General features: G+C 43.2%; 2 protein-coding genes across 6 annotated transcripts; one reads left to right on the top strand and one right to left on the bottom strand.

The window, feature by feature from the left end:
• The first annotated feature begins 1,559 nt into the window (after positions 1–1,559).
• Positions 1,560–12,916, top strand: Tkv (serine/threonine receptor kinase thickveins). Of its 5 annotated transcripts, none has more exons than XM_076436617.1 (4): positions 1,560–1,721; positions 9,293–10,292; positions 10,367–10,682; positions 10,768–12,916. In XM_076436617.1, the coding sequence occupies exons 1-4, from the start codon at positions 1,631–1,633 to the stop codon at positions 10,894–10,896; spliced, it is 1,536 nt and encodes a 511-aa protein (XP_076292732.1). In that variant the 5' UTR covers positions 1,560–1,630; the 3' UTR covers positions 10,897–12,916. The 5 variants fall into 5 exon arrangements, with proteins under 5 accessions (XP_076292732.1, XP_076292733.1, XP_076292736.1 ...); XM_076436618.1 differs by lacking the exon at positions 1,560–1,721 and adding an exon at positions 6,464–8,818 and having other exon boundaries at positions 10,768–12,831; XM_076436621.1 differs by lacking the exon at positions 1,560–1,721 and adding an exon at positions 8,858–9,016 and having other exon boundaries at positions 10,768–12,821.
• On the bottom strand, positions 6,027–9,015 carry LOC143215004 (uncharacterized). The gene is made up of 3 exons (XM_076436673.1): positions 8,875–9,015; positions 7,319–7,590; positions 6,027–6,246 (listed from the first exon to the last, which is right to left on the bottom strand). The coding sequence occupies exons 2-3, from the start codon at positions 7,534–7,536 to the stop codon at positions 6,105–6,107; spliced, it is 360 nt and encodes a 119-aa protein (XP_076292788.1). The 5' UTR covers positions 7,537–7,590; positions 8,875–9,015; the 3' UTR covers positions 6,027–6,104.
• Positions 12,917–13,176: the final 260 nt, after the last annotated feature.

Here is a 13,176-nt window from a genome sequence, read left to right as displayed (position 1 = left end):
GCCGGGTGTGGGACCGAATGACGCCAGAAGAGCTGCGGCCCATAGCCGAAAATTTCAAAACACGTTTGAGCCTCTAAATCGGCTCAAAGGGTGGCCACTTCGAAACTTCTTAAATATATGAATACTAAAGGTCTTAAAGTTTTTTCAAAATTCGTCGATTTGACAGAATTATAATAAGAAATGTTTAAGTCTGTTATTTCTTGTCACCCTGTAACAACATACCATTGTATTTAAATTTAAAAAGAATTAATAACGCACATATTTAGTTGAACCTGTCCGAAATGTTCACCACGAGTCTGCGATGAAGACGAGCGGTGAAGATCGAGGATAGCGGTGAGGTGAACATCGCGGCACAATCAAACCAATGTGATTAAATGCGACTGTATACAATAGTGGAGCGATGACGAGAGCAAAGCGGTGCACACAGAAACAAAAATCACCGCACCGCTCTCCTCAACGCTACGCTCACCTCGCCGCTCGACTATATTCTCGTACTTACAATTAGATTCACGGTACATACACCACATCGTTAAATTACATATACAATAGGCTAGCGCTACCCCGATGCGCAGCCCCTTGGTTCTCGCTACCTGTAACCACCCCTGCACCGATACCTGCGTAGCCGTAGAAATGTGTGCGACTAGGTGGGCGGGAACGCTATGCGGAAAATCTAGTGGGCCGAGAACAGTTCGAACGACTATTCGCTCCTCGACTTTCGATTTATTTAGCGCGAGTTGTTGCTCGATATTCGGAAGAACCCGTCGCGTCGGTCCATCCTGTCCTATCGCCAGTCATTTTCTTTTTCGTCGACAGGTGAACCACCTGTTGTTGCTCACGCGTACGGTTTCTTGACCCGTCAACTCGTTATAGTCTATAAGCTGATGGTCACCACCGTACGGGATACTGCTCGATAAGGCGAATAAAAGTACATACTGACTGATCGAAGCGACGGCCGACAAGTTTTACTTGTTAACCCCTTAATACAAGAACATAGTTGAGCAGCGGGGAGAGCATAGCGTTGAGAAGAACAGTGCGGTAATTTTTGTTTCTATATGTACCGCTCCAGTACATACAGCAGCGTTTAATAACATTGGCTTAATTTTGCCGCGATGTTCGCCGCTATCCTCGATCCTCGCCGCTCCACTTTATCCGCACCCTAAGATACATCGATCAGTATAACAGAAGAACAAGTTCGAAAAGACTGGAGTTTCGAGCGGAGGCGATTAGAAATTGGACAGCGTCGCGTCGTAAATTGTTGTAAATTGCTGGAGTTTGTATTGCGGGACTTTCCGTTTTCGAGGAACTCGGACGTAGATAAGGTTCCGCTCTCGCGATCCTTCGGAACGGTTGAGAGTATGCGTTCATCTCGATCGTGGTTCGATCGGGGTACCGTGAATCAGAGATACAGAGTTGATACGTGCCGCGGCGTATCAGCCTGTCTCTGTCTATCTTGAAACGTGGAGACGGTGTTCCTTGTCTGGGAGCCGAGCCGACACGAACCGTTCCCCCAGAAAACGGTGAATCCCCACCCGTGGCGAGCCGGAGACCGACGAAGTCGAGCGGCCTGCGCTCTGCTGCCGACGCTGACTGCTCTACGTCACAGTGAAGTATGTGCTCTCGAGTGTAGAAAATGGCTGCGCTCTCCGCTACCCCGGGTCGGCGCGGATGTAAATACGGCCTGTGGATCGGCTTGGGAGTGTTTATCGCGAGACTCGTCGGTGGTGAGTAGATCCGTGGCTGTGGACCGTGGCCTGTGTGGTTGGTTACCACCGATTCGTAACCCCGATGGATTTCCTCGTGGCCGAGAACCGAGTCGTGCGAGCAAATGCGAGAGCACGGACGTGTGTGTTGTGCGGTGCACGACCAGCGGAATCGATCGGATGCGGACTCTCTTTCTCGAGCCAGATTCATTCGTCGAGCAACGATCGCTGTCTGCTGGTGTTATGCTAACTGGTGTTCCTCTCGACCGATCTTCCTCGAAGACCAGTGCCCGCCTTCTGCCGCACAGATGTCCGTTCCCCCGCTGATCTCTTTCTCGCGCCTCCTCGATAGAGACACCAGAGTCTCGTCGACGAAACGGAGAGATCGTCGTCTTCGAATCTTTGAATGTTCGCCACGGATCCAAAGAGCGAGACTCGGATGATCCTCTAACGTGACACTTTCCACGAAGCTTGTCTTCTCGACGAGAAGATCGACGCGTTCCTCGTATCTGTTGCCGCACGATCGGTACATTCTCCGGAATGGAATCCCAGTGCTAAAGGCATGCACGTCTCCTCTGTTTTCTTATTTCGTCTTGTTTTTTCTTCTTTTACCCTCGACTCGCGGACGAGCCAGAAGGAAAAGAGCGTGTTCGTTCTCTCGCGAGGGAGAAAGAGAGGACTGCGGAGGGTGGGGAAGAGCGAGAACGACCGAAAGAGAAAGACGAAGAGGTTAGGCGCTAAGGTTAGGCACTGAAATACCAGTGGTGCCGAGAGTCTCGCCGCTTCCGATGCCCGCGGCTCCTCCGTTCCCGGTGTTTCAACCTTTTTCCAGCTTTTCTTCCTTTTTCCACCGTTGCCAGCCCGAAGAGACTCGTGGCATCGTTCGTGTTTCGCGATCCTAGCCGCGTGTCCCTTCTGTCTGCTACCAATCCAACATCCCCACGGATTAAATTTAGCCACGCGGCTAAAAGTTGCTTTCTCAAAAACAACCGATCTCTCGCCCGATCGAATCCCTGCAATTCCCCTAAACGAATTTCGCCTGTCGCTCTCTTTCTCTCGCTATGTTTCGCTTGGTTCTCCTTTTTCTAGTCGGCGATCCGCCTCGCCTAAACACGCTCGATTCCCTCTCTCGATCGCAAAGCTCGCTCGCTCTCTTTCTTCTCGCGAAACCGACGCGCGAGATCGCGCGTATCGCCTCCGTCGCTGGCACATTTTTCTCTCCGATCGATGAAACAGCGAACAGAACGAACAGCGAGTCCGTTCGAGACCACGCACGTGGTTCGGTTCGCGAGGAATGCTGTCCGACGCTGATTCACGATAACAATTGGTCCACCGCGGTAACGAGTACCATACGTCGCAACGAGATCGGCTCAGACAACAGAGGTATCCGAGTACACCAATTGTTGCCATTTTGGTACTGCTTATCCATTGGATCTGGCATTAGGATGCAATCCTGTTAGCGATGGGAACCAACATCGCGAACCGTTCCTAGAAAATATCGTTATGATGTTAGGAATATCACAGTATTCACTGCGCAACTAATTTTTATCGCAATGCTGATATTCCAGATAGTGCGATACGAAACTCCATAGGGTACATGCACCTATTACTGCGGGTGTACGTTCTACCATGGTATTTTTCCCCATTGAGATTGAAATACGCAACAGTAAATATTTTGCCCTGAATAAATTCGTACAATTCAATGAGAATGTACTCTCGTTGACGAGTCAGACAGAATTGTCAATCATCTCGTATTTTTATAATCTCAGGATTTGAGAAAACATTTTTATTCTGTCTCGATCGCCAAAGGACATGTTATTCACATGATTGTGCATTCTTTATATTGCTGTGTCCACTTACAATTTCTTTTTAATACTACTTTAACTTATTTGTTCACAAATAGCACAATCATTGTACACTTTTATATTCTTGGATGGTCAGACAATTAATTTACATTTGCAAAAAAGTTTGGCTTCACTTCGATGCAGCAGGAATATAGACAGAAACCTCTCTTGCCTTTTTCATAAAAAATTCAAGCCCTCATTACGTACACGAAAGTGAAGGAGCAGCTCATTACCGCGGCACAAAAGTACGATAGAAACATGATGCCGCAGTAATTGGTACAGTTATCCTACGGTTATAGGTACACGTCTAGAACCTCGTTCGTAGTCGAAATTCTCGATAATCTTTTTTGGCGTAGCTATCGCCAAAGATTTGATTTCGGTAAGACGGATTTCCGTGAGAGAAGACGCCGAACGCGAATCGTTCCCCTCGCAGCTTCCAACTTTATTGACGACCTGCTTCTTCCGGCTAACGAGTTCCCCGAGAGAATCGCGCCAACGAGTGACAGTGGGATTGGATTACCGTCGTCTGATTGTCCTTCCACGAAAACTATACTCGTAATATTGTTACGCGTACACGCAAAGTCGTTTTCACCGCAGTTCTCGGATGCGTTATTCATCGCGCGCAAATGCAACCTGCAATTACGCTCGATGTATGCGCCAGCCAAAAACGTATATCGTCGCGAGCCACGCTCACGCTTTGGCTCTCTGCAGTCCCACAGCCGCCGCCGTACTCTCTAATTTCCCTTGCCGAACTACAGAACAATCAGTTCTCGCATTTCGAGATTCGAAATGTTACGTTCTTCCGATCGACCGGCAATCGATATCGATGTTAAAAAATAGAATCAATGAAAAACTGTACAGCACCCGGTATATATGACGTGTCAACGCGCCCTTATGGGCAAAAAAGCACGTGAAATCCACCCACTCGATGTTTACGCAGTCACTAGCTGGTCAATACTACCATTCGCACGCGATTCCGCTTTGACTTTTTCTCTCCTCGTCCCTGCGCTGTTTTTTTTTGTGCTCTGTTTCAATTTCGATTCCCATTCAGATCTCCAATGTGTACCAGTTGCGACAGTTCTATTCCCGGAAGAACCGCATAATTGTGTTTGTACGTGTTTACCTAGTACACACGTAAACCAGTCGCTTGAGTCATTCATTGGTTAGCAATTAGATCACTCTGCTCGTTCCCTCGACATACGGTCGGTCACGAAAATATTGGGACACGCAAACTCTAAAAGATGCAAAATTTAAAAAGAATACATAGTTTATATTGCACTTTAACATAATTAAACTGTTTTATACATAATTACGTACCTATTCAAAATAGACGAATGAATTTCGTATAATGTTGAAATTGGTTCATTTTTGAAAATATCGTAAAAATTACATTGAATTAATTTAGTTTAACTTTAGAGCTTTAGATGACTTCAACATAAATCAATTTTTATTCGGTGAAATAACTACTTGAATGCAAAATAAACATTTGCTAGTGTGTACGGCACCTTTGTGTATGCTAGAAGCACTAAACTTAATGTGCTGAGATTGTTAAATAATAATGATAAACTCATTCTTTCTAAATTTCGACTTGGACCACTTTCGCAATTATGGGGCACAAATAAATACGCTAAATATTCATTCACCGAATTACTGAACGGACTCGCTTGACAAATGCCCGAACACTTTGGAACAAGTGCCTCTCCCTCCCGCTCGAGTCAGTTCGCCGCAAGCCGTTCCGAAGCGGTCGGTTAATTGGCGCGAACGCGCTTCCCCGATCACGAAGGACCACGCTCTTCTCTCCTTTCCTGTCTTCGTGGTTTTATTCTCGTCGCGGTTTAAGAACAGGTGTTCGCGTCCTGTTTCCCGAGATCCGAACACTCCGTTCTCCCTCGGTCATCGTGAAATTTAGATTTAATCATCGGGCTACCGAGAACGATCTCGGTAATTGCGAACGATCGCTCGCGCTTACCCGAAACGACCAACCTAACGGACGAAGGATCCGAGGGAAAATATTTTGCTTTGAAATTTGAGTAGTTCCTCGCTGGAGGATGCTCGCTCGATTTTCTAACAAAACGAGTCGCGCAGTACCGATTCCCTGGAGGTTGTAGGTGTGGAACGGCAGCTTATCGCTGATATTGCTGCATGCCACGCTGATAAACAGTGCCTGTTTGTAACGCAGCGACGCGCGCGATTCATTGAATCCTTCTCACGAGATTACAACCGACTACGCGATTGTTTCGCTAAAAACTACTGGTTCGACGCGGCCACCCTATTACGCGCATATACATATACGCTCGGCGTTCGGGCATCCTCTTCCTTTCGCGTTCTCTTTCGCAAAAAGAAACGTGATCGTCTCGTCTCGTCCTATCCAGTCTCGCCTCGTCCCGCGTTCCTACAGAGTAGATTCCTTTTCTTCTTTCTCGGCTCTTTTTTCCCGTTACAACGTGTAGTGTCCTTCGTTACACGCCGAGTGCAGCTGTAGATTTCTATTAGCGACCGCGGGTGAGTCCTCCGCGACGTGCTGCCTCAGCGTTGGACAATTTAATTCATTGACGGAACATCATCGATGGAAAAGTACACGCCGGTCGCGTCGTTTTCGTTTGATGTCGCGTGATATCGCCTGGCAGAACATCAGGGTCCTCCGTTGCAAGAAATCAGAGTCTTCGTATTCGTTCAAACATGTCCGCGCGGTCGAAACAAGTCTGTGGAAAGCGAAAGAAAATTTTAGCACGAACTCTTACAGCGACGGAACGATCTCCTCCACTTTGCGAAGTAATAAAAGGGAATCGTTCTCGGGCATGAGAGACTCGGTTCGCCTCTCTGGGAAAAGGATGGACAATCGTGTAACCGGCGATTTCCTTGTACGGCGGTTGGGTGGCCGCCTCGGGCCAAGAAACTGGCTGGTAGGAAACTCGCGGAGCCGCGCGCACGCTCTTGGAAAACTCCGATTCAAGGTCTGATCATTGATTCTTGAAATGCGCGTGGAATCGGGAACATATCGGCCGAGTCAAAACCTTAGAGCGTGTACAGGGTGATTCTGGATTATGATCTGAACGATATGAATGATTCTGAAAAAGAAATGATAGAGCAAAATTTTAATATAGATGTTGACAATATGAAATGTGTATTTATTTCCTCGCAACTGACTTTATTTAAAGAAAGGATTAATAAGAACAATATATATGTGATATTAAGTATAAAATACTTAGTTGTGAGAAGATATATTCATATCACGGTTTTGTCGTTCCTTGCAATTCTTTATGCAACGAGTTTGCAAATGTATTAGATTGGAGGGAAAGTTCTGTCGTATTTGAAATAAGCAGGTAATTTTGCTTGTAAATGAAAAACAAGTTGTTACAAATAATGTAAATTATATCATTGAACTTTCCCTCCAACCTAATATACGAAATAATGCATAAATATACTTGTATACCTCGCTCTTAGGCACTTGTAGGCATCAGATGCTGCATTATCTTGTAACATTGCGTTCTATGTATATCCTATACCTATGTCGGGTCTATAAGTGTATAAGGTCGAAACAATTATCTCGCTCTCCCGGTATCTGTTTGTCAAAGTATTTTTCTGTCGTTGTGGAATGGTATCTTTCTACGGTGGAGATTGAAAGTGACACTCTGTGCCGTTCGGGTCACAGAGGGACAGAGAGAGAAACAGATAGAATGGTAGAAAGGTGAAGAGGATACGTGGAACGGGTTCAGGACGCATGGAGCATCGATCCGTCATCCAGATATTCGGTGATATAAATAGAGCGGTCACCGTAAAATAGACGCGAGGGAGTAATTCCGCGACAGAAGATAAGCGGTCGTCTCCCAGCCGTTTCCAGGCTTCACCTTTCTTCCTGTTTCTCCATTCGGTCTCGATTTAGATTCCTCTCGTCCCGCGTTCGAGACAGAATTCGATCTCTCAACGAACCAACCATTTACCACTTTCGTTTTCGAATTTCTTCGTGAAGCATTTCGTTTCTCGTACGTCATTCTCCTCCGCCGTTGTTTGCGACAGCCAGGAATGACATGGCGGCGGAACGATTCCTGAAACATTTCACATATTCAAACTCTCCCTCCAGTCACGCATCATAAACTTTGCACTCTTTGTTTACTGGCACGACGTGCTTCTTCTTCGTCATTTTTACGTATGGTAGATAACCTTAAACCGTATTTGCTCGCCCCATCGTGCTTTCCCGTATCGATCACTTCCATCTGCGAGCAGCGTACCCGTAATCAGATCTGTATTTACGGGTCTTATTCCGTTCCCCTTCCATCGCGTCTCCGATAAAAGACGAGAAAGAAATCGAGACGCGAATAACAGTTTTCTGAATGAACGCTCGCAGCTGCATATCTACTCGTACTTGTATGCATGTATACAGGGTGAACCACGAATCGTGACCAGTAGAGATTACTCTGTTACAATTAGTAGACTGCGGATCTTTAAAACAGTAAAAGATTTAAAAAATTCAAGAATGTTGTAACGTTGCCTTTAATGTAACAAAGTCGTCAAGGGATGAAATCAATTTTTATGTGATTCCTGCTTCCCACAATCAATGCAAAACCTTTTTATTTTACATAAAGATCCGCAGTTTAGTTAGCAGTCCGATCGAAAATGTTTTTATCAGGTATAGTATGGTTTCAAGAGAGCTTTCACGTGATTATAGCAAATTTTTCGTCAACTCTTTTTTCATGATTTTTCGAGGTCACCTTCAATTTTTTGCAAATAATTTTGACTATCTGTTTTTCAAGGCAAATTCGGTAAGTATCATAACATAAAAAAGATTTGTGTAAATTGCTGTAATCACGTGAAAGCTCTTTCGAGACCATGCTATATGTGATGAAAACATCTTCGATCGGACTGCTAATAACAGAGTAATCTCTACTGGTCACGATCCGTGGTTCACCCTTATATGTACCTATATGCTCGGAGAACTCACTTTCTGTGGAAGAGAACCGTGGCATAGAACTGCGCGCCAGTTTCTAGACGCAGTTCAAAAATTCTATCTGTATATCATCGACCTCGATCGCTGTTACGCTGTTACATTCGACTTTGCGATCGTGACGCATTGAGTTATCGACTCCTCTCTAATAAACTTGATTCTTGATTGCTCCACGCAATCGATGCACCTTCGAAAAATTCCTTTTTCTCTCCACAATATACGCGAGTGGGACTTCAAAGTATACGGACTTTATAAAAGTATTTAGGCTCGAAGGAAAATATTCGGAGTATCGAAAAAATCGTAGAAAGAGATGACTGGCTCGAGATTTACGCGTGCGTATATGCTTTAGTATACATGACAGATTTTCTGTTGGTTGCAAGGGGCGCACCTTCCGCTTATTTGTTGCAGCAGCTCGTGTCGTAGGACGCAATGGCCGTCCGCCTACGCGACACGTCGTAACTCGTCGAGCAACCTCCTTCCGAATCCGCCCAGTACGACTGAGCTTTCCACTCGACGTCGATTATCGTTCGGTAGCTTATCTTGCGCAGATTTTCCTCGCTGTCGTTCGCCTAACCTGTCTCCGACGTGTCCTCGTCTCTCGCTACCCAGAAATACACCGTTATTCTTCAGTGTTTTTGTTTACTTTTATATAACCTCAAAGATGCGCTCGTCTCGCGTTGCCGTTCGAACAGTTACACCGTGAAAAGACGAGATTGGAAATGACGGCAGGTGGTCCGTGCTCCGATCGTTTTACACGAAATTCATCGGCGAGTGATGGATAGATAATTATACCTTTCTTTTTTCAGCTCTGGGAATCACATGCTACTGTGAAGGACACTGCCCGGATGATCGACAGAATGGAACCTGCGAAGGAAGGCCCGGAGGGCATTGTTTCAGCGCGGTGGAAGAAGTTTGGGACGCAGACACAGGGGAGTACGTGCCGGAGTGGTCGTTCGGTTGTTTACCACCGGACGAACAAGGCTTCATGCAATGTAAGGGATCCTTGGTGCCCCACTTACAAGGGAAGAGTATAATATGTTGCAACAAGAGCGCGTTGTGCAACAAAGACATATTCCCTGAATATAAACCCAGGCCGACGGCAGCACCGAATCCTATGGCCATTGCATCGGGCGCGCCGCTTATAATATTAGCCACTGTTCTTTCTGTATGCCTAATGGTTATTTCGATAGCTATGGTGATTATATACCATAGATACAGAAGGAAAGAGAGAGGTCCGTGCTTGGTGCCTTCTCAGGGCACCCTCAAAGACTTTATCGACCAGAGCAGCGGTTCTGGATCAGGGTTACCGCTGTTAGTACAACGAACTATAGCTAAACAATTGGCCTTATCTCAGTGCGTCGGGAAAGGACGTTACGGCGAAGTATGGCTAGCAAGATGGAGAGGAGAGAAAGTCGCAGTAAAAGTATTCTTCACACTGGAGGAAGCATCTTGGTTCAGAGAGACCGAGATCTACCAGACAGTGTTGATGAGGCACGACAATATTTTAGGATTTATCGCTGCTGATATCAAGGGAACAGGATCTTGGACACAGATGTTGTTGATCACAGATTACCACGAGAGAGGATCGCTGCACGACTACTTGCAAACCACGGTCCTAGATCATCCTAGTCTATTAGCAATTTGTCATTCAATAGCATCTGGAATTGCTCATCTACACACGGAAATCTTTGGCACACGTGGGAAACCCGCGATAGCGCACAGGGATATCAAAAGTAGGAATATTTTAGTGAAGAGGAGCGGTGAATGTGCAATCGCCGATTTCGGCTTGGCAGTCAGGTATATAAGGTGAGGATCGTTGGAATAACAATTTCATTGAAAACGAGTAAACGGTTATTGTGATTGTAATATTTGATTTACAGCGAAAGCGGAGAAATCGACATCGCTCCTAACACGCGAGTAGGTACTCGCCGGTACATGGCTCCAGAAGTCTTGGATGAAACATTGAACACATCCTCGTTCGATGCCTTTAAAATGGCAGACATGTATTCTGTGGGTCTTGTGCTGTGGGAAGCGTGCAGGAGATGCGTAACCGGTGGTAAAAATTCAATGGTGGAACCGTACGCGTTGCCTTATCACGACGTTGTTCAGAGTGATCCAGACTTTGAAGATATGCGGTTAGCGGTGTGCGTAAAACGATTACGTCCGGTGATACCAGCGCGATGGGAGAATGATCCAGTAAGCAGGAGAATGATTGTTTACGCCGAACGATTTCTTGGTAGAAGGAGATTGTTAAATATTCGATGTCTGTTTCCTGTTTCAGATCCTCGTTGCTCTCACCAAACTTATGGCCGAGTGCTGGCACGCGAATCCTGCCGTTCGTTTGACAGCGTTACGCGTTAAAAAGACAATGTCGAAACTACATATTGACAATACCATCAAAATCGTGTAGTGTTAAACGATTTTCGTTCAAACTCTTTTCATAGTTAAAAAGAAACTGTCCCCCCCAACCCCCTTGTAAATAGTATCCCGGTGTAAATAGGTTTATTAACAGACTGGAAGCCTGAAGACTGAGTACTAAGATTTACATATACTTGAGGACGTATGAATGTAGAAATTGATGTGATCAATGGGTGATTAATTGCGAGCCACGAACGTAATTATGAATGAGTCCATGTTGTGTATGTATATTTTTTTTTTGTTTTATGTGAAACGCGACAAAACGCGAAGCGTCAATGTGTTTTGACGCGCTTCACTGTGTTGAAGTTTGATGAATATATAATCGACGATAGCTACTACTTAGAAAAGATAATATTGTTTGGGAAAGAAGTGTCATGAGTTCTTAGACGCGTGTGAGCTTGAAGAAAAAGAGACATTAAAGTAAATTTAGCGAACGTCGAGAGATGTTTTCGGAAGGGTGAATGCCACTTTGGTAATAGCATTTACTAAATCTACACTAATATTATGAGATTTTTATATTCATTCGCATTCAAGTCCTTTTACTACGAATCCATGCTAATTTACGTTTATATGTCTCTATACAATGTTTATCGTCGAAAACTGCGATATTTTAATACGCATATAGTTTGAGCTACGAGACATTTTGCAGGATATATACAATTTCTATATCTTCTCAAAAATCCAATAGCATAGAAATGATTATCGCGAAAGGAATGTTCTTGAATGCAGGTATTCCGAATATTCTAGCTGTTACTGTTGTTCGGAATACTGGATAAAATTTACTTGGAATTTTTTTTTTATGCAATTCATTTAAACTCCATCCTACACCCATAAATTTTTAACGCTGGCTTCGAAATTAATTCAAAGGCAGAAAATTATTTTTCTTTTTTTTATATCATTGACTCTCGAGTACTGTGTCTCATATACGACCCTGTATTATCTGTACAGTATGTAATTTATGTTTTTAATTTGTACAAATGGAATACGTTTAATTATCTAGCTTTTAAAACGATTTTAAGTACACTGTCGATTGTCCAGATTATAAACGACTTTGTTTACGAGATCATTTATATATTTGTCACAACACTCCCTACAATACTGACTCTGTTCTATAGAAATTATTTATTTATACTTATTGTTTTCGATAAGTAATGGTTAAGCATATCTTTAAATTTTATAAGGATTACGAACGATACAGATATATACATCTGAATGTCTTAACAAACATTGTTATTGTAATAGTAAATTATGTCTCTAGACTTTCGAACATTGACTCGAAATCGTTATGTTACGTACGACTTTTGTATAAATATTATACGACAGAAGTCACTGTTAAATAGTATCGTAGTTCTTCTTTAGACAAAATGGATTGTAATTATATTAAAAAAAATTGTAGTTGATAGCTAGTTGATTGAAAATAATGAAAGTTATATTTTTAACAAGTATTAAACATTATCATCTTTTTCTAGATATATTTTTATTTATTATTACATGTGTTGTGAAACAAATTATCTTTTACCTAAAAGTGACTGGACATCCGCTGTATATAAATGCTGTTTGTATAATATTACTGCGAATATATAACAATATATACGTCGAGGGATATATATAGTTTTTCTTACGTAGGTTTTATTGTAAGTAGACGATTCGTGCGAAGAAAGAGGTATACATTAATCGCTGGGAACCAATGAAATCTTTCGCACAAAGAAGATCGATACTTTCTATAAATTGGAAGCAATATTATCACGAGCTCTGAATCGTTTGATTAAAATCGAAGATTATGAAATATATTTATCATAGAAAAGAGTGAAAAGAAATAATTCAAAAATTTTACATTTCTCGTACAAGTAAACTCATATGCTCGTAGTTTGAATAATTTTTATACGTTGCAAAAATGTGGAATATCGGCGCAATGCGTCATGGGTAAAACTAGAAGGGGAATGTCGGCCATTTTTACCAAACGCGTCGCTAGAATTCCAAACAGATCACAGGTCGATATTTCAAACGAATATTTTCTTTTACTGTAAGAAAAGTACGGTTGTTTATGCAATTTTTAATTTTTGCAGGAAAATTCCAAGAAAGTGGGAACAAATATAATCTTATTTCCAGTGGTAATAGACTTTATAGATCTGAAATAAGTAAAAATCGTATTAAATTCTGTGAAATTTTATATTTTGGCGTTTTTAAAATATTTTTAGAAGCCATATAAATGCATAAAAATCATTTATATGGATATTTTTCAGCTCGGCATCGATAGCTGGGAATTGTAGGA

The sequence above is a fragment of the Lasioglossum baleicum genome, chromosome 13 (genome assembly GCF_051020765.1).
Source record: "Lasioglossum baleicum chromosome 13, iyLasBale1, whole genome shotgun sequence".
NCBI classification, from domain to species: Eukaryota; Metazoa; Arthropoda; class Insecta; order Hymenoptera; family Halictidae; genus Lasioglossum; species Lasioglossum baleicum.
Note: the sequence above shows the minus strand (reverse complement) of the source record. Positions and strands in the feature narration are given on the sequence as shown.

What these genes read in the sequence shown, in the direction of transcription:
- Tkv (XM_076436617.1), top strand. Translation starts at nt 1,631, where the DNA reads ATGGCTGCGCTCTCCGCTACCCCGGGTCGGCGCGGATGTAAATACGGC. An exon ending in TATCGCGAGACTCGTCGGTG is followed by an intron (nt 1,722 to 9,292) that starts GTGAGTAGATCC and finishes TTCTTTTTTCAG; the next exon opens with CTCTGGGAATCACATGCTAC. An exon ending in CGCGATGGGAGAATGATCCA is followed by an intron (nt 10,683 to 10,767) that starts GTAAGCAGGAGA and finishes TTCCTGTTTCAG; the next exon opens with ATCCTCGTTGCTCTCACCAA.
- LOC143215004 (XM_076436673.1), bottom strand. Translation starts at nt 7,536, where the DNA reads ATGACGTACGAGAAACGAAATGCTTCACGAAGAAATTCGAAAACGAAA. An exon ending in TCCCTCGCGTCTATTTTACG is followed by an intron (nt 6,247 to 7,318) that starts GTGACCGCTCTA and finishes CGCTTTCCACAG; the next exon opens with ACTTGTTTCGACCGCGCGGA.